The following is a 19961-nucleotide window of genomic DNA, read 5'->3' on the forward strand; positions in this document are numbered from 1 at the left end:
ATTAAATAGGAGGTACCAGTTCATATCAGAGTAAACCTTTCTCAACACAGATGCAGGCTACTGTAAATCTTGGTAGAATCTATCCTTGGCCAAGACTTGGGGTTGGGGAGTGGGAAAGGGAGATGAATCCGATTTTTTCCTCCACTACCCACTTCCTTCCTTTTGCTGGCTTTCTGCTACTTTAAAAAGAAAAGATAGATACAGAACTCCAAAAGAATATATAATAGTTATTCCTAAATGGATGGGAGAGAAGGTCTATGGGAAAGTGGAGAGAGCAGACAGTGAGCTAAGTGTGATGTCCTAGGGGATGGCCTTCAGCAGGAAGTTGGCAGTACAGGGTTACTGCACAGAGAGAAGACAGGGCTGGAGGTTAAGATTTAAGAGCTGCTACTCTTTAGATTGTGTTGGGGCCATGAGAGTGAGCTGAGATCACCCAGGGTGAGTCAGTAGAATGAACAAAGGCTTGAGAGCAGAGGAAATAGCTGACTTCTACTGTACTGTATTGTCATGTTGCATACTTTATTACAACACAAAAGTATGACATAAAATACATGTATTAGTAAGAACAATAAAAACAGCAATGATGTCTAACATTTATCAACACTGTTCTAAGTACTTTCTGTAGAGTAATACAATTTTTATAACTTTATGAAGTAGGTACTATAATATTGCTAGACTGAGCCTATAGAAGACAAGTGATTCGTCCAAGGTCACATGGTCAGTATGTGGTGGGTCTGGCACTAAAGCCCAGGTTTGTTTTAATTCTAGACCCAAGCTCCCAAATATATTGTAAAATGCATATCTTTTTCTCCCCAGCAAACACTCAGAAAAACTCTAGAAGGCAGGTAGAGATATCTGTCTGCCTCATACGGATAAAGCCAAATACAAAATACTGAAGATTTAATAAATTAAATAAATTTTAAAAACAACTTTAATACCTATCAAATTAAAGAGAACCACAGACGTTAATAACTTCCAAGTGATTTAAAAAGATGCTAATGATAACTAAAAGACACTTACTCTTTGGAAGAAAAGTTATGACCAACCTAGATAGCATATTCAAAAGCAGAGACATTATTTTGCTGACTAAGGTCCGTCTAGTCAAGGCTATGGTTTTTCCAGTAGTCATGTATGGATGTGAGAGTTGGACTGTGAAGAAGGCTGAGTGCCAAACAATTGATGCTTTTGAACTGTGGTGTTGGAGAAGACTCTTGAGAGTCCCTTGGACTGCAAGGAGATCCAACCAGTCCATTCTGAAGGAGATCAGCCCTGGGATTTCTTTGGAAGGAATGATACTAAAGCTGAAGCTCCAGTACTTTGGCCACCTCATGCGAAGAGCTGACTCATTGGAAAAGACTTTGATGCTGGGAGGGATTGGGGGCGGGAGGAGAAGGGGACGACAGAGGATGAGATGGCTGGATGGCATCACCGACTCGATGGATGTGAGTCTGAGTGAACTCCGGGAGCTGGTGATGGACAGGGAGGCCTGGTGTGCTGCAATTCATGGGGTCGCAAAGAGTCGGACACGCCTGAGTGACTGAACTGAACTGAATGATAATTCCTTAGAAACTAAACGCTTTACAATGTTGAAATTTTACTATTTTTGTTAAAATATCCTAATTGAATAGTCTCTAGATTTAGAAAATGATCAGATATAAAATGGCTTAAAATCATTTTGCTCCATCCATCTATGGTTAATAGTATTTGATAAAAAATTAAAAACCTTTGATTAATGAATCAAGAGCAAGCTTTGTGAGAACTATCATTCATAGTATAAGCACCACCACCACATCCATTGTTTTTTTCTGCTAATAGTACTCAGTGTGTCCTAACTGATGAATGAGGTTTTATTTTTTAATCAGTATCATCATTAATAGATCAATAACACATAAGCTTAGAAGAAATCTGCTTCCCAGAGAAATGTGAAAGCTTCCAGTGGTCTGAGGATTAGATTTCAATCACTTTCTTTGGAAGGCTACTTAATTATTAAAAACAACAGACAACTCCTTCTACCCCAATACAAGCCATTTGGAGGAAAAATAAAATGACCCAGGATTATCTTGCTCTTGGTACAAACAGCTACTTTGACTACTTTTAAAATTTACCTGAGAATTAGGAAGTGAATTATTTTTCAAGCCCAAATGTATTTTATGTCCACAGAGTAAAAGTGAAAACCAAAATATAATTTGGTGGCAATCTGAGTCCCCAAACTAGATAAAATATTTAAAATGCATGCAGCTCACACTGAATGGAGGCATCCTGGATTTTGTCCCTAATGAATGATTGATAAGGACTTGTGGCGTTACTTTCCAGCCCTTTATCTTCCTTAAAAATACCAACTACTGCAGTACTTTTCTAAAAAAAATAATTATTCACAATCAGCTTTTCTTTTGAAAGTATATTTGTACTTTGACTCAAAGACAAAGGAGTGAGTGATGATAGTCTATTTAATTCCTATGTCCAGAGCTAAAAACATTATAACATGGAACTCAGTTTTCAGTGTTAGGTTATCTATGTTTAGCAAAAATTACACTGATTTTTACAACCCGTTAACTCCAAATGCTGCACTCAAAGAAGTCATGTGAACACCAAGGCTCATTACTAAAAAAGAACAAAATTTCTGTGCTTCAGTTTTACAGACATATAGCTCATTTTCCATGCTTGATTTAACATCTCCTATTTAAAAACAAAGACATCACAAAATGATATAATGGTGTTGCTGAAGGATGAAGAAGACGATGATGACACCTTTGGCCTTAACTCATCGTGTGTTTTTTTTCTATTTCAGTTGTTTTCAAAGATTTGGAATTCTGATATTTGACAGTGCCACTTTAAGAGCCCAATCTAGCTGCTCTGCAATGCTGTAAATCAAAGGACTTACTGGGCCACTGGTAGCCTGCCAAAAGCGAGCAGTAAGACAGGCCAAACACATGTCCGTAGTTACAGTTTCAGCTGTGTACGATCAACTGCTAAATCCCCGAGTTAGGCTCTATTTGTTTCACTATGAAGGCAGTTTTTGCAGCAATGAGCCTAGTATAACTCAGAGATGTGGTTTCTATATAAAAAGTCAAGACTGACCCCAAACGCACTGTTTAATTCTGATCTACTATCAGTTAGCCAACTCCAGAGTTGGAGCCCTTCTTAAGGGCTCGCCATTGGATAATCTCACTGTGGGACAGGCACCATTAACTTTCCTGGTCACCCCTTGGTGTAAGCCTATTAATGTGAACACGGCTTGTGTGGAAAGCTGAAGGGCTCACAAGAGCTGAAAGATGGGGCATGTCCTCCACGCTCGGTCTTTCGCTGGGCAAAGCTGCTAGCGTCAAGCCCAGGCTGTGACCAAGGGCTGGGGAGCAGAGAGGTCTGCAGCCAGTGTGTCTGCTGGCCCTGGATGAGAACAATCCAGTTTTTTGTGCAGAAAAAAATCCAATTCAGTGAACATCTGGAATACCTGAACATAGCTTGTGTCAACAGGACACTGGAAACCACTGAAAGAATTACAAGAGAAATCCTGGCACAGAGTTCACCAGGTATGATATAGTTTTATACAATTCAGCAGCTAAAGACAGAATCTGGCTAAAATATAACCTTAGCCAATAATGGCATATAAAATCATATCAACCAGTGGGGCTTCCTCTCCAGGAGACAGAAGGGAATCTATGTAGAATGAGTACCATAAAGGTTTCAGAATGTGATCAGAGTACTAACACATGTCTGCCTGCGGCTCCAAGAATGAATTCACCCACTATTTCATTCCCTCCAACTCACAATTTCTTAAGTGGTGTCTCCAGTCCTGTAAGTATTCAGCTGCACTTAAGATAATTTATGCTTTGGGATGGGCAATGACCTTGAGGCATCACTGAAATACAAGGCATTTGTGAAAAATGGAAAAAAAGAAAAAGACTTCACATATTATGAGGAGAAAAACAAGAAAAAGACATAATAGCTGAGGTAAGACAATTATTCAAAGAAAAAAAAGGGCTTTTTCTTTTTAAGGCTCAAACTTCTGTTACAGAAAAACTGAAAGACTGGTACAGGGAACATTCTTATACCTTCACATAGATTTCCCAACTGATAACATTTTACAATAATGACTTTATTTCCTTCTCTCTCCCTCATTCTTACATATGTCTTTTTTCCTGAACCATGTGAAAGTTAAGTTGCAGAATTAGGACACTTAGCAAGCATTTCTTAATAATAAGAATATTCTCCTTCATAAATTTATCATATCTAGGGAAATGAAAAATTCATTCAATATTATCATATAATATAGTCTATATTTAAATTTCCCCAATTATCACTAAAGCATCTTTTATAACTTTTGAATCATGATTATGATTTTTGATTCATAATTGAATGAATATCTACACATTATATTTAGTTACTTGATTTTTTGGTCACCTGATGTGAAGAGCTGATTCACTGGAAAAGCCCCTGATGCTGGGAAAGATTGAGGGCAGGAGGAGAGGGGGATGACAGAGGGTGAGATGGTTGGATGGCATCACCGATTCAATGGACGTGAGTTTGAGCAAACTCTGGGAGATATTGAAAGGACAGGGAAGCCTGGCTTGCTGCATGCAGTCCATTGGGTTGCAGAATCAGACATGACTTAGCAACAATAATTTTTTAAGACACTTTTTAGTACTTTGTTATTTTTTTTTTCTAAGTAAAACTGGCCTTTTATCTTAGAGTCTGGCATTCTAACTGCAATTCATGGTATTTCAGGTTATGATAATCTTTCTACATGTGGACATTCCCTGAGGATAATGAGTCCTTTGGAGGAGACCAGGAGATGAGGTGATAGAAACACCTTGTTTTCTGGGCAGGAAAGTTCTAAAACTGCAGGAGGCAAGAGTTTAGGTCAACTCTTTTTAGCCTGAGTTGTTCACACAACTCGCTCCCTGATTTCCCTCTCCCATCTGTATTGTCTTTCACTTTTTAGAACTTCCAGCAAGATCTAGTGTGAAAAATAAGAATTAAATGTGTTACCGACTGGTACTGAGGTACTTAGGACAGGGACCTGGTGGGCTTTTTTCTCCCTTTTTTAAATTTCACAAAGATGAAAAGAGAAAAACATTTACACTAACACTATCCCCTTTGCTTGTAATCCTTTCTCTCTCCTCAGTTTTCCCATCTGTGAAAAATGGGGAAATAGTGCTCAGTTAAATATATAGCTCAGAACAATGCCTGGCACACAGAGAGCTTTCTATAAGTGGTTGCTATTGTTGTTTTTATTTTTACTAGATATAGTAATAGAACGAAACTATTTCTCAACTAAGACCAATCTTACTGGGGGTGGGGGGAGTAGAGGGGGAGAAGGCACCCAAACTGGTTTAACTGGTTTCTAGAGTCCAAAAAGGCAATAGATGAGACAACAAATACCAGCCCATTTAAACAAAAGGGGTGGGACTGGAAGGGTGGGGAAGTACACCAAGGACAGGAAGAAGTGACTGGGGCAGAAGAGGGGGGCTGTCAGCAGGTGGGAACAGGCGCGGTTCCTTATACTTCTGTACTCCTAGAAGCCCTGGGGCTCTGAAGACCCTTCTTTGCAGCTCTGTGTTGGCTTTGCAGCCCTAGATTTCACTGTTTTGCCTCCAAGTTAGCATAAAGTTTATAGGGAAAATAATTTCAGAGAATTCCCTGGTTGCCCAGTGGTTAGCACTCTGCCCCCCTTACTGATGGGAGCCTGGGTTCTGTCCCTGATTGGGGAGCTAAATCCCATAAGTTGCATGTTGGTGTGTAGTCACTCAGTCATGTCTGAGTCTTCTGCGACCACACAGACTCTGGCCCGCCAGGCTCCTCTGTCAATGGGATTTTCCAGGCAAGAATACTGGAGCGGGTTGCCTTTTCCTTCTCCAGGGGATCTTTACAACCCAGGGATTGAACCCACATCTCCTGCTTGGCAGGCAGAACCACTGAGCCACCTGGGAAGTATGGCACAGCCTCCAAAAGAAAAAAGGATAAAAGGAAATAGTTCCAGGGAAAATTTGATTCTTACACAGATAAAGCCAAATCTAAACATATGCTGTTCTCTGCTTCTTCCAGCACAAATTCACGGTTCATATTCTTCATGGAACACATACACAACACAAGATATAATCCAGGTCATCTCCCCAACTCCGTCAGATAACTGACCTTCTCCAAGTGTCCTCTGCAACAAGTCATGCTTGGCTTGAAGTTTTGTGATGAGATTACTACCCTCCAAATATTCTCTGAGTTTCTGCAAAAGGAAAAATACATTTTTAACTTTAAAAGAAACTATGTGATGTCAAGGAACTTCCCACAGGATATCTAAAAATCCAGCCATTCTTACCTTCTAGATCCTAGAATCTTGCTATGCAAAGTATACTTCTGATGCAGACCAGTGGCATCAGCCTATTAGAGGTGTGAACTCTCAGTGACCCCCACGCCAGGACTATTGGCATCAGAACCTGCATTTTAACAAGCTCTCGTGGTGACATGTATGTTCATGAGATTGTTTAAACGTTCTGTTTTAGAGCTGCCCTTTTTAACTTTGTCTGCATATCAGCACTATCTCCTAAACCGTATCCTAGAATTGCTGAATTGGGAACTCTGGTCTTAATAAAGAACCCTAGATGATTCTGATACAATTCCAAAAGCAGAGCTGGGGGACCCCAGATTGGAGCCCCAAAGAGGCTGGGCAAGCGGCAGGCGTACCATGAAGTAGAACTGCTCGGTCTCCTGCTGGTTGGCTCTTCTCTTGGCGATGCTGGGCTTACTCAGATAGGTTTCAGAGACCGTGGACTTCACAGACTCTGTGGAGCGACTGTGCTGGAAGCATTCAGAAACATCGTAGTCCTCGATAGTGACCATATCCTGTATTGTCTGCAGGGTGGCCTCAGTCGTTTTCTTAACCTGGGAACAGGAGTACATCTCTCCAGTGAGTACCTTATTTCATGAATCCCACACTCAGTGAGAAACCACTCTGTCAGTCAGAAATGGGGGCACAGGCCCTCCCGTCCAAAGTTCAGAGTCCATTGGGGGAACAGCAAGGAGATCAAACCAGTCAATCCTAAAGGAAATCAACACTGATTATTCATTGAAAGGGCTGATGCTCAAACTCCAATACTTTGGCCAGCTGATGCAAAGAGCCGATTTACTGAAGACCCTGATGCTGGGCAAGACTGAGGGCAAGGGGAGAAGGGGGAGACAGGATGAGAGGGTTGGATGGCATCACCAACTCAATGGACATGAGTTTGAGCAAGCTTGGGGAGAAGGTGAAGGACAGGGAAGCCTGGTGTGCTGCAGTTCATGGGGTCTCAAAGAGTTGGACACAACTTAGCAGATGAACAGTAACAACAGGGGAGAGAGACAGGTAAATAATACCTCATGTCACAAATACAAGGAGAGGCTTTATTCCAAATTATCCTAAGGAGGACATCATTCGTATATGAGTTCTTGTAAATCTCACGTATCATCGGGTACTCTCTCAATTAAATTTTGTTTTAAAGAATCTTCAGTTTAACTGAAATTACACACAGAAAAATGCGTAAACAATAAGTATGGCTTTATGAATTATCGCCGACTGAGCACGTTTATGTGATTACCACTCAGATAAAGAAATTTAGTACATTATGAGTACCCTCTGCTCCCAATCACTACACATGCTTTTCTCCTCCCCAGAGGTAGTTACGAAGTACTACAGCATGTAGGGTTTTTGTTTTGCTTCTTTTGCTCAGCTTTATATAGTAAGATTTATTCATTTCTTCTGAGTATACTATTTCACTGCTGAATATTCATTGTAAGAATACATTATAATTCATCCCTTTTACTGTTGATAGATGACTTATTTCTGATTTGGGGCCACTATGAATAATATCGCTATGAACACATTTTTGTTGGGCCACATAGACTTGAGTAGACTTGCGGCTTATTGGGTATTGCAGACTGTTTTGCAAAGTTATTATTCTCATTTGTATTCCCACCAACACAGGAGGAGAATTCCTATTACTCCACATCCTCAACAATTGGTACGGTCAGTTTAAAAAAATTAAACCATTATGTTGATGGAACTTCCTTGGCAGTTCAGTGGTGAAGATTCTGCACTTCCACTGCTGGGTGCATGGGTTTGTCCCTGGTTGGGGAACCAGGATCCCACATGCCTTGTGGCACGGCCAAAAGAGAAAACAAAAACCAAATAAATCATTACACTGGGTGTGTAACTGCCTCACATTGTGGTTTTAATATGCATTTCTCTGATGGCTGAGATTGAGCACATCATCACATGTTTAAGGCAATTTAGATTCTCTCTCTTGGACACAGTTTGTTTAAATCTCTTGCTCAATCTTATACTGGGTGATGAGCCTTTCTCTTACTGATTTGTAATATGTATATGAGTTTTTTGTTAGCTATATGTGTTGCAAATATCTTTTCCTACTCTGTACTGTGGCTTTTTACTCTTTCTATAGTATTTAGACAAACAGTCTCTAGTTTTAATGTAATCAATTGACCAATCCTTTCCTTGGAAATCAGGGCTTTTTGTGTCCTATTTAAGAAACATTTTCCCATCTCATAAGTAGTCATAAGCAGCATACGATTTTATGTTATCTTCTGGGAGCTTTTCAATTTATCTTCCACAATTAGGCTGTACTCCACCTTTGCTTATCAGAGAATCTTCGTAAATCGATAACTGTATCCTCTTCCCAGACAATGTACAGGGTCTGTTGTTGTTTAGTTGCTAAGTCGTGTCTGTCACTTTTACGACACCAGGGACTGTAGCCTTCTAGGCTGCTCTCCATGGGATTTCCTAGGAAAACACTGGAGTGGGTTGCCATTTCCTTTTCCAGAGGATCTTCCTGACCCAGGGATTGAACTCGTATCTCCTGCATTGGCAGGTAGATTCCCTACCACTGAGCCACCAGGGAAGCCTGTAGAGAGTTTAGAACATCTTAAAACCATTCACTTTTCCTGAGTTATATGCTTTTTTGGGTAATGTTTCATAACATGATATATATGTAAATATTTGTATACATTTATATATAAGACATTATTGTGATCTGGTCAGCGTTCATTTAGCTTTATCCACATAATTATCACATTCTTTGATTTCCATCTCTTATATTTTTAAGAACACTTTTAAGAAATTCTTTTAAAAAATATATAGTTAACTTACAATATTATGTTAGTTTCAGGTGTACAGCAAAGTAATTCAGTTATATATATATACACACAGTTTTTTAGATTCTTTTCCATTATAGGTTATTACAAGATATTAAATATAGTTCTCTGTGCTATACAGTAAATTCTTCTTGCTACATCTGTATAACAATAAGGAGAGGAAGTGACAGAAGATGAGATAGTTGGATGGGATCATCGACTCAATGGACATGAGTTTCAGCAAGCTTTGGGAAACGGTGAAGGACAGCGAAGCCTGGTGTACTGCTGTCCATGGGGTTGCAAAGAGACACAACTTAGTGACTGAATGACAAATATCTATTTTATATACAGTAATGTGTATCTGTTAATCCCATATTCCTAGTTTATCCTTCTTCTTTCCCTTTGGTAACCATAAATTTGTTTTCTATTTAGAAATTCTTTTTAGCATGAATCTGCTGGCAGTGAACTCAGACTTAATTGATTTTAAAATGTCTTTTATTTCACCCGGAGAAGGCAATGGCACCCAACTCCAGTACTCTTGCCTGGAAAATCCCACGGATGGAGGAACCTGGCAGGCTGCAGTCCATGGGGTCGCTAAGAGTCGGGCAGGACTGAGCGACTTCACTTTCATTTTTCACTTTCGTGCACTGGAGAAGGAAATGGCAACCCACTCCAGTGTTCTTGCCTGGAGAATCCCAGGGACGGGGGAGCCTGGTGGGCTGCCGTCTCTGGGGTCGCACAGAGTCGGACACGACTTAGCAGCAGCAGCAGTTTATTTCACCTTCAATTATGAAAGATATCTTTTTTCCCCTGATGGGCAGTTACTCTCCTTGAGTACATTTAGGATATCACTGTACTTTCTTGTGGCTTTCATGTTGAATGAGAAGTTTACTGTCAGTTTATCATACTTTGAAAGAACTCTGCTTCCTTTCTCCAGCTGCTTTTAAAGTTTTTTATAATTTAACTATAATGCATCTAGGTAAGGATTTTAAATGCTTATTTTAAATATATCCAGACTTCTTGAATTGTGTGGTAGTTTTCTTAAGCTCTGATAAAACTTCAGATAAAATTACCTTTGCAAATATCAACTCTACTTTCTTCTCTATCATTTTTTTCTGGGAGTTTATGCCCTCTGTAGCTTACCATTCTCTTCATATTTTCTATCCTTTTGTTTTTCCATGCTGTATTTTGATTATTTTCTTCTATTTTTTCTTTCATTTTGATAATTCACTCTTCAGCTGTGTCTAATCTGATGTTAAAACCATGCACCAATTTATTAATTTGGATTTTTCTGTATTTTGGTATTTCTGTACTTTGGAATTTTTTGGTATTTTGGTATTTCTATATTTCCCAACTCTAGAATTTCTGTGTGGTTCATTTTCAAATTTATTTCACTGTTTATAGGTTATAATAGTGTCCCGCTGAAATCTACGCTTGGCTTTCACCTCCTTAAACACAGTATAGAGGTCTTCTGCAGTTTGTTTCTGATAATTTGTTTCTACTGTCTGTTATGTCTTCTGGCTACCACTCATTACGTCTTGTCTCCTTATGTACCTAGTTATCTTTGCTGGACATTTTTGGTAGAATTATTTGAGCTCTAAGGTGAGATTATCATCCTGAGAGAATATTCGTTTATTTTTCCAAGTCATTAGGGGCACTAATAGTTCAGAGTCACTAGATTTTATTTCTGTTCAAAAGAATCTGATGCTCTGCTTTTGGGAACACCTGGTTCCTTAGGTTATGGATTTCAGGCTTGGCTATGTACCTTGCCCTGGATAGTGAAATGTCGAAAGAATCAGCTGAGTGACTCGGTCCAGCATTACAGAAAGTAGAAATATGTTCAATTTTTAAATAGTATGCTTAGTGCAATATGTTTTTTGAAATATGTTCAACTTTTAGTTGTTTATTTGAACAACAGAATATTGTTTAGAGAAGAAACACTAGCTATCAGTGCTATTTCAGAGGCTTAGAGAGGTCATGAGACAGAGTACATTTTAAAAGGAGGCAAAAAATTTAACAGACTTAGTCATTATTCCTGAGGATATGCACAATGCAAAGGACACTGGGAAAAAAGCATACTAATGATGACTTTAAAAACAACATTAGAAGTAGTTACTTTAAGTCACGATTGTATATCTACAGGCTGAAGGAGAAGACTCACCATCTTGTAGGTGATGTCAGTGAGATGGTAGAATAAGAGGTCTGCTATTCACATACCTCCACAGAAACAATACTCTGGCAGCCATCCATGGACAAAATGACTTTGTGGGAGCTTTGGGGTCTAGGTGGGAGCTTGTAAAACCTCACTGGAGCCCACAGCTGACGAGGACCGACATGAGAAAGCTGTTGGCAGGCTTGCCAACCGTGGTCCTGGCAACAGGACCTGGAAATAGCTCCGTTCGCTTGTAGACTCAGCTACAATCCTGTTTGGCATTGGTCCTGCCACCAGCACTATCTGCCAAGGGACCCAGGAGGGGTCAAGCCCACCTGTGCCCCAAATAACCTTGCTGATCTTGGCCTTGGCTGTGGACCCTAGAACAGCTCAAGATGCAGTTGCAGTTCCTCCCAGCCTTGGTCTGAGAGCAGTCCTATTGCCCAGGGACCTGCCAAGAGGCACACTTGTGGACCGGGAGCAGGCCCACCAGCCTCAGTCCAAATGTGAATAATACAGTAGCCCTGTAACTTGGTTCCAATACCTCTTAGCAATGGCCTATGAATAGTTACAGCTACCCTAGGGACTCAACAAGAAGTAAGCCCATTTGTGTTTCCAGAGGCAGGCCCACCAAACTCTGTCCAACTTTGGATCTTGAAGCAGCCCTGTAACTTGAATCAGTTCCTCTCAGTAGTGATCCAAGAGCAGCCCTGCCTACCTAGGAACCAGGAGAGAGACATGCCCATCTCTGCCCCCAGAGGCTGGCATGCATGCAGACCTTGGTGCCAGTTATGGACCCTATAGCGGACTTGTGACTCAGATCCAGCTCTGCTCAGCTGCAGTCTGGGGCCAGTCCTGCCCTCTAAGGATCTGTCCAGTGACCTAGCAGGTACCACACCCACCCAAGCCCTTGGAGCAGGCCCAGAGACTATGGCCCATACAGTGGAACAGCAGTAGTCATGTGACTTCTTGTCAATCTCAACAATTCTATTTTTCTTTTTTTTAACTTCTTTCTCAGAAGTAAGTGTCAAGGTTAAATGTGGAACTGTCAGGAAGAATAAAGGAGGTGACAGAAGCCACCAGACACAATGGCTGGGACTATATATTATCCCATGGGATGTTCTTGACGAAGAACACTAGCTTCTGACACACACAGGCCATGTTAGCAAGTCACAGAGGAGAACATAATGCTGCAAATATGAAACAGCTAACAAGAGGCTTGTAACGACTCCCCATCAGTAGCAGGGAGATGCAATTGGGTTTGGGAGAGGAGAAGCCAAAAACAAGACAAGGAATTATGAAAACTCCTGAAGAACGTGAGGTATCAGGGGAGTGTCCAGGTGGCCTGGACTCTGAGATGCAGACCCAAATGAATGACGGGGGAGAGGAGACTTCTGTGGGCTTCTGTAGTTGGGTGCTTTTGCCTTTCTTCCCCAGGACATTACAATTATTAGAGAAAACAAGAAATTTCCTTTTCTGAACACACTAGCTTTCTAGCGCTGCTGTCATAAAGTGCCACATACTGTGTGGCTTAAATAACAGAAACTTATTGCCTCGTAGTTTTAAAGGCCAGAAGCCTGAGATCAAGGTGTGGGCAGGGCTGGCGCCTTCCGAGGCTGTGAGGAAGGCGCTGTCGCAGCCCTGCCTCCTTGGCGTATACAGTCATCGTCTTTGTCTTCTCTCCATCTGTGTTTCTGTGTTCAAATTTCCCCTAAATATAAGGACATTGATTCCACCGGTTAGGTCCACCTAATGATGGCTCTTTAACTTGACTGTTGTTTTAGTCGCTAAGTCGTATCCAACTCTTTTGGGCCCCCATGGATGATAGCCCGCCAGGCTCCTCTGTCCATGGGACTTCCCACAGGCAAGAATACAGGAGTGGATGCTATTTCCTTCTCCAAGGGATCTTCCTGACTCGGGGATCAAACTCATGTCTTCTGCATTGGCAGCAGACTCTTTACCACTTTACCACTGAGTCACCTTAACTTGATTACCTCTGTGTCATCACCATATCTTCCAATAAGGCAGCCTTCTGAAGTACTGGGGGTTAGGACTTCAACATATGAGTTTGGGGAGCGTATACAATTCAACCCCTAACACAGACATTATTTTATGGCACCGTGCCTGGTGTCTTGCACCTGCTGCAGGCCTATTCGTCCTTTAAGACTTGTCACTCCATTGGTAAAGGTAACTCCTGCGCCCTGTCCTACCTCCCCACTTAACTACTCCCTCCTTGCCAACACTGACCTTGAAAGTATTTCAATTACAGCACTGTATCATTTCAGAGTTAGTAAAAGTTAGGAGAAAGAGAACACATACATCCACCCACACATACGAACTGGATTGATGCCATAGTTAATCGACCAAGGGTACAGAAGCTTACTGCTGGTACAGGCCATATAAGGCAGGAGCAGGGGCAGCATACTTCCTTTGCCCCTGGTACCTCAACAGGGGGCACAGATGCAGGTGACCTTATCAGTGCTGGGTAAGGTGTGGCCAGATTTGAAAAAACAGTTCAACTTTTGCTAGCCCTCCCCTCGGACTGGGAAAGGGTCGTATTACCATTCCAGATGAATTCACACTAGTAATCTACCTACTTGCATTTCAGATGCAAGTTTAAAATCTACATACTTGCATTTGAGATGCTTGTTTACAAGACACCTGTTTACAAATACCAGGCTCTCCTGACTTCTGAGAACAAAATTTTCTGAGCAAAATTTATTCTCAGCAATGATACAACTTAATCTAAAGATGAGAACATCATCATTGCCTAGAGCTCTCTGAACAATGTCTCTGAGTCAGCCGCATCTCAGAAAGCCTGCTTTGCTACAGCTGCTAGACTCTGATTTAATGACCCATCTAGGTGGACCTTTTAACAACAGTGGTCTGATGAGCATGATCTCAAATCCATTTCTTATGAGCAGCTATACCACACTGTATAGAAGGCCTCTGTCTTCTGTCTCCAGTGGGAGCACCTTGAGGTCAGGGACAGCTTATTAACCAGCACAGTGTCTGGAACACAGCAGATTCTCCAGACAGCAGTGAAAATGAACTGAATGGATGGTGGATGCTGAAGTCTTCCTCCTTCCAAACTGACAGACTCCAGAGGAATGCTTGGCATACACCAATAACACGGGGTCTCCTTGCTGACGGTCATCCTGAGCTCTGCCATTTTCTTCTGGATGTCCTAGCCTGCCGGTCACTTATAGACCATCTGCAGAAACTCTTCTCATTCTGCTTGGTATTCTCCTAGATCGGGGCCCTCCCTCCAATAAGTTAAAGCTTATTTGAAACAAAATACACACACACACACACCTTCTAAAAATACATGTTTACACACAAACACACACACCACAGACCCCTTCTAAACATCCATGTTTTCAATGAAAAACAGTTGACCCGCTTTTCAATTTTGGCCAGGATGATCTTATCGTTTAAGGGACAAACGGCAGTTAGCTTTTACTTGGGCTTTTATTGTCAAGCTCATCAGTAGAAGGTTTTAGGCAAGTAAGAATCACTTACGTAAAGAAACATGAAGCTAAAGCCACAGAGATCATCAGACACAGAAATCACGATTAAGTGGTTATCAAGCTTCACATCTTACACCAAGTCTCAGAAGAATCTGACAACTGCCCTTAAGAGTCTGATCAATGATGGACGTGGCTTGGGATTCTGCTGCAGTCCGTGGTATTAGGGGAGATGTGGGAGGGAGATGTGATTCTTCTACCACAGATAGAAATGTAAAGCAGATAGGTTAGGGGGTCCCCAGAGAAAGACAACCAGGAATGAATGGCTTTCTTGACATAAGAGGAGCCACTGTAGCCTCAGCTATTTTGTGATCTAAGCCCAGTGCTTGCCCTTGAACAGGTCTCCAGTAATCCATGATCTCAAGGGAACACAGCACAGTTTGTCCAACAGTAGTGCAGTGATAAGGCAGAGTTCTAGTCCTCCCTCAAGGAAAACACATAATAATACATCTTTGAGTTCTGTAGGAACTCAAAGGCTCCCACCCATGTAAAGGACGGAATGAAGATACTGACCCTCTTGATCTCAATCGACTAAAGCTTGCATTCTGCTGATCTTTGCCCCCAGGTCTATGCTGAAATTTTCCTCTGCTTAAACCCCTAGACAACATGCATGTGCCTTTAGGTTTGCTGCTAAGCTGCTAAGCTGCTTCAGTCGTGTCTGACTCTGTGCGACCCCATAGAGGGCAGCCCACCAGGCTCCGCCGCCCCTGGGATTCTCCAGGCAAGAACAGCGGAGTGGGTTGCCATTTCCTTCTCCAATGCATTAACGTGAAAAGTGAAAGTGAAGTTGCTCAGTTGTGTCCGACTCTTAGCGACCCCATGGACTGCAGCCTACCAGGCTCCTCGGTCCATAGGATTTTCCAGGCAAGAGTACTGGAGTGGGGTGCCATTGCCTTTAGGTTTAAAATTCCCCAATTCTTGCTGCTGAGTAGACACTGCTTTGGGAAAGTTTTTCAATGTTCTTACTTGCTGCAAGAAATAATAAATCTTCCTGCGCTTTGGTTTGGCTGCATCTTCTGACATCTACCAAGAGGCAAACACCAATTTTTGGGTAACAGAAAGTATAACTGATAACAGAAGGTATAACCAAAGTATCTCTTACTTTCCCCTTCAATTACCCATGCCATGAAAATTATCTCACATGTTTGCTTAAAATATTATTCATTCTTCTTGAAAATATCCTGTATAAGGACTGTATTTTGGGAATAGTCTGTGAAATAAACTTTCGTGAACTGTTGATGAAAGACGTTAAGTGGTACAGCAAAATTTATATGTTCATTAAACACTGATGCAACTTAAGTGAAGAATTCATTATAGACTATTCCCATTTCTATTCCCTTCAGGGGGCTAAATCTACTATAACTTAAGAGAGACTAGATGTTTTCATATGTGTGACAGTTTTACTTATGGCATAGAAGTGACATGCTTGTGAAAGCTATATTTACTGAACCAAATATTGGTACAAATGGTCTGAAAATGGGGCCAACAAGTTAAAAGTAAGACTGTCCTAAAAAAAAAAGAAGACCTAATTGCTTTACTTATGCAATTCATTTTCCATTTCTTTGGCTTTGATAAAGGTGAGACAGGAGGGAAGAGGGAAGTACACAACCATTCAAAGAATGACACAGCCATTGAGGATCCAACAAAAACTGATGGAAACAATTGGGCCCAAGATGGCAGAAGATTCAACTCCCAGTACACCTTGAGCCTCATTATACACTCATTGTAATACATCCGGTTCATTTCATTTCAGTCCCTCAGTTGCTTCCGACCCTTTGTGACCCCATGGACTGTAGCACGCCAGGCCTCCCTGTCCACCACCAAAACCTGGAGCTTATTCAAACTCATGTCCATTGAGTCGGTGATGCCATCCAACCATCTCATCCTCTGTCGTCCCCTTCTCCTCCCGCCTTCAGTCTTTCCCAGCATCAGGGTCTTTTCCAATGAGTCAGTTCTTCGCATCAGGTGGCCAAGGTATTGGAGTTTCAGCTTCAGCATCAGTCCTTCCAATGAATATTCAGGACTGATTTCCTTTAGGATGGACTGGTTGGAGCTCCTTGCAGTCCAGGGGACTCTCAAGAGTCTTCTCCAACCACAGTCCAAAAGCACCAATTCTTCAGCACTCAGCTTTACAGTCTAGCTCTCATATCCAAAGAAGCAAGAGAGTTCCAGAAAAACATCTACTTCTGCTTTATTGACGATGCCAAAGCCTTTGATTGTGTGGATCACAACAAACTGTGGAAAATTCTTCAAGTGATGGGCATACCAGACCACCTGACCTGCCTCTTGAGAAATCTGTATGCAGATCAGGAAGCAACAGTTAGACATGGACATGGCACAACAGACTGGTTCCAAATAGGAAAAGGAGTACATCAAGGCTGCATATTTTCACTCTGCTTATTTAACTTATATGCAGAGTACATCATGTGAAATGCTGGGCTAGATGAAGCACAAGCTGGAATCAAGATTTCTGGGAGAAATATCCATAACCTCAGATATGATAACATCACCCTTATGGCAGAAAGCAAACAATAACTAAATAGCCTCTTTTTTTTTTAATTTTTATTTTTACTTTATTTTACTTTACAATACTGTATTGGTTTTGCCTTACATTGACATGAATCCAGCACGGGTGTATATGCGTTCCCAGACATGAACCCCCCTCCCACCTCCCTCCCCATAACATCTCTCTGGGTCATCACCATGCACCCAAGCATGCTGTATCCTGCGTCGGACATAGACTGGCGATTCGATTCTTACATGATAGTATACATGTTACAATGCCATTCTCCCAAATCATCCCACCCTCTCCCTCTCCCTCAGAGTCCAAAAGTCCGTTATGCACATCTGTGTCTTTTTTGCTGTCTTGCATACAAGGTCGTCATTGCCATCTTTCTAAATTCCATATATATGTATTAGTATACTGTATTGGTGTTTTTCTTTCTGGCTTACTTCACTCTGTATAATCAGCTCCAGTTTCATCCATCTTATCAGAACTGATTCAAATGTATTCTTTTTAACGGCTGAGTAATACTCCATTGTGTATATGTACCACAGCTTTCTTATCCATTCCTCTGCTGATGGACATCTAGGTTGTTTCCATGTCCTGGCTATTATAAACAGTGTTGCAATGAACATTGGGGTACATGTGTCTCTTTCCATTCTGGTTTCCTCGGTGTGTATGCCCAGCAGCGGGATTGCTGGGTCATAAGGTAGTTCTATTTGCAATTTTTTAAGGAATCTCCACACTGTTCTCCATAGTGACTGTACTAGTTTGCATTCCCACCAACAGTGTAGGAGGGTTCCCTTTTCTGCACACCCTCTCCAGCATTTATTGCTTGCAGATTTTTGGATCGCAGACATTCTGACTGGTGTGAAGTGGTACCTCATTGTGGTTTTGATTTGCATTTCTCTAATAAATAGCCTCTTGATGAAAGTGAAAGAAGAGAGTGAAAAAGTTGGCTTAAGACTCAACATTCAGAAAAGGAAAATCATGGCATCTGGACCCATCACTTCATGGCAAATCGATGGGGAAATAATGGAAACAGTGAGAGACTTTATTTTGGGGGGCTCCAAAATCACTGCAGATGGTGACTGCAGCCATGAAATTAAAAGACGCTTGCTCCTTGGAAGAAAAGCTGTGACCAACCTAGGCAGCATGTTAGAAAGCAGACATTGCATTGCTAACAAAGGTCCGTCTAGTCAAGGCTATGGTGTTTCCGGTAGTCTTGTATGGATGTGAAAGCTGGACTATAAAGAAAGCTGAGTGCCGAAGAACTGATGCTTTTGAACTGTGGTGTTGGAGAAGACTCTTGACAGTCCCTTGGAGTGCAAGGAGATCCGACCAGTCAATCTTAAAGGAAATCAGTCCTGACTATTCATTGGAAGGACTTATATTGAAGCTGAAACTCCAACACTTTGGCCACCTGATGTGAAGAACTGACTCATTGGAAAAGACCTTCCTGACGCTGGGAAAGATTGAAGGCAGGAGGAGAAGGGGACGACAGAGGATGAGATGGTTGGATGGCATCACCAACTCGATGGACATGAGTTTGAGTAAGCTCCGGGTGTTTGTGATGGACAAGGAAGCCTGGTGTGCTGCAGTCCATGGGGTTGCAAAGAGTCAGACATGACTGAGTGACTGAACTGAACTGAACACAGTCAAAGGCTTTGGTGTAATCAATAAAGCAGAAGTTTCTCTGGAACTCTCTTGCTTTTTTGATGATACAACAGATGCTGGCAATTTGATCTCTGGTTTCTCTGCCTTTTCTAAAACGAGCTTGAACACCTGAAAGTTCATGGTTCACATACTGCTGAAGCCTGGCTTGGAGAATTTTGAGCATTACTTTGCTAGCGTGTGAGATGAGTGCAATTGTGCGGTAGTTTGAGCATTCTTTGGCATTGGCTTCTCTTTGGGATTGGAGTGAAGACTCACCCTTTCCAGTCCTGTGGCCACTGCTGAGTTTTCCATATTTGCTGGTATACTGAGTGAAGCACTTTCACAGCATCATCTTTTAGAATTTGAAATAGCTCAACTGGAATTCCATCACCTCCACTAGCTTTGTTCATAGTGATGCTTCCTAAGGCCCACTTGACTTCACATTCCAGGATGTCTGGCTCTAGGTGAGGGATCACACCATCGTGCTTATCTGGGTCCATCTCTGCACAACATGTTCCCTTGGTATATCTAATTTGCTTGAAGAAATGTCTTTCCCATTCTATTGTTTTCCTCTGTTTCTCTGCACTGATCACTGAGGAAGGCTTTCTTATCTCTCCTTGCTATTCTTTGGATCTTTGCATTCAAATGGCTATATCTTTCCTCTTCTTTTTTGCCTTTAGCTTCTCTTCTTTTCTCAGTTATGTGTAAGGCCTCCTCAGACAACCACCGTGCCTTTTTGCATTTCTTTTTCTTGGGGATGGTCTTGATCACTGCCTCCTGTACAATGTCACGAACCTCTGTCCATAGTTCTTCAGGCACTCTGTCTGTCAGAATAATCCCTTGATCTATTTCTCACTTCCACTGTATAATTGTAAGGGATTTAATTTAGGTCATACTTGAATAGTCTAGTGGTTTTCCCTACTTTCTTCAATTTAAGTCTGAACTTTGCAATAAGGATCTGAGCCACAGTCAGCTCCCGGTCTTGTTTTTGCTGACTGTATACAGC

The 19961-nt window shown here is 41.6% G+C and overlaps 1 protein-coding gene across 1 annotated transcript in view; it reads right to left on the minus strand.

Moving 5' to 3' along the window:
* Nucleotides 1–19961, minus strand: part of SRGAP1 (SLIT-ROBO Rho GTPase activating protein 1) — a 294550-nt gene that overhangs the window by 45915 nt on the left and 228674 nt on the right. The window contains exons 9-10 of the mRNA XM_052639735.1: nucleotides 6679–6876; nucleotides 6136–6220 (exon numbers count right to left, since the gene is read on the minus strand). Coding sequence (XP_052495695.1) covers nucleotides 6136–6220; nucleotides 6679–6876 — 283 coding nt within the window. The remainder of the gene's footprint in view (nucleotides 1–6135; nucleotides 6221–6678; nucleotides 6877–19961) is intronic.

Source organism: Budorcas taxicolor, chromosome 5, assembly GCF_023091745.1.
Source record: "Budorcas taxicolor isolate Tak-1 chromosome 5, Takin1.1, whole genome shotgun sequence".
NCBI classification, from domain to species: domain Eukaryota; kingdom Metazoa; phylum Chordata; class Mammalia; order Artiodactyla; family Bovidae; genus Budorcas; species Budorcas taxicolor.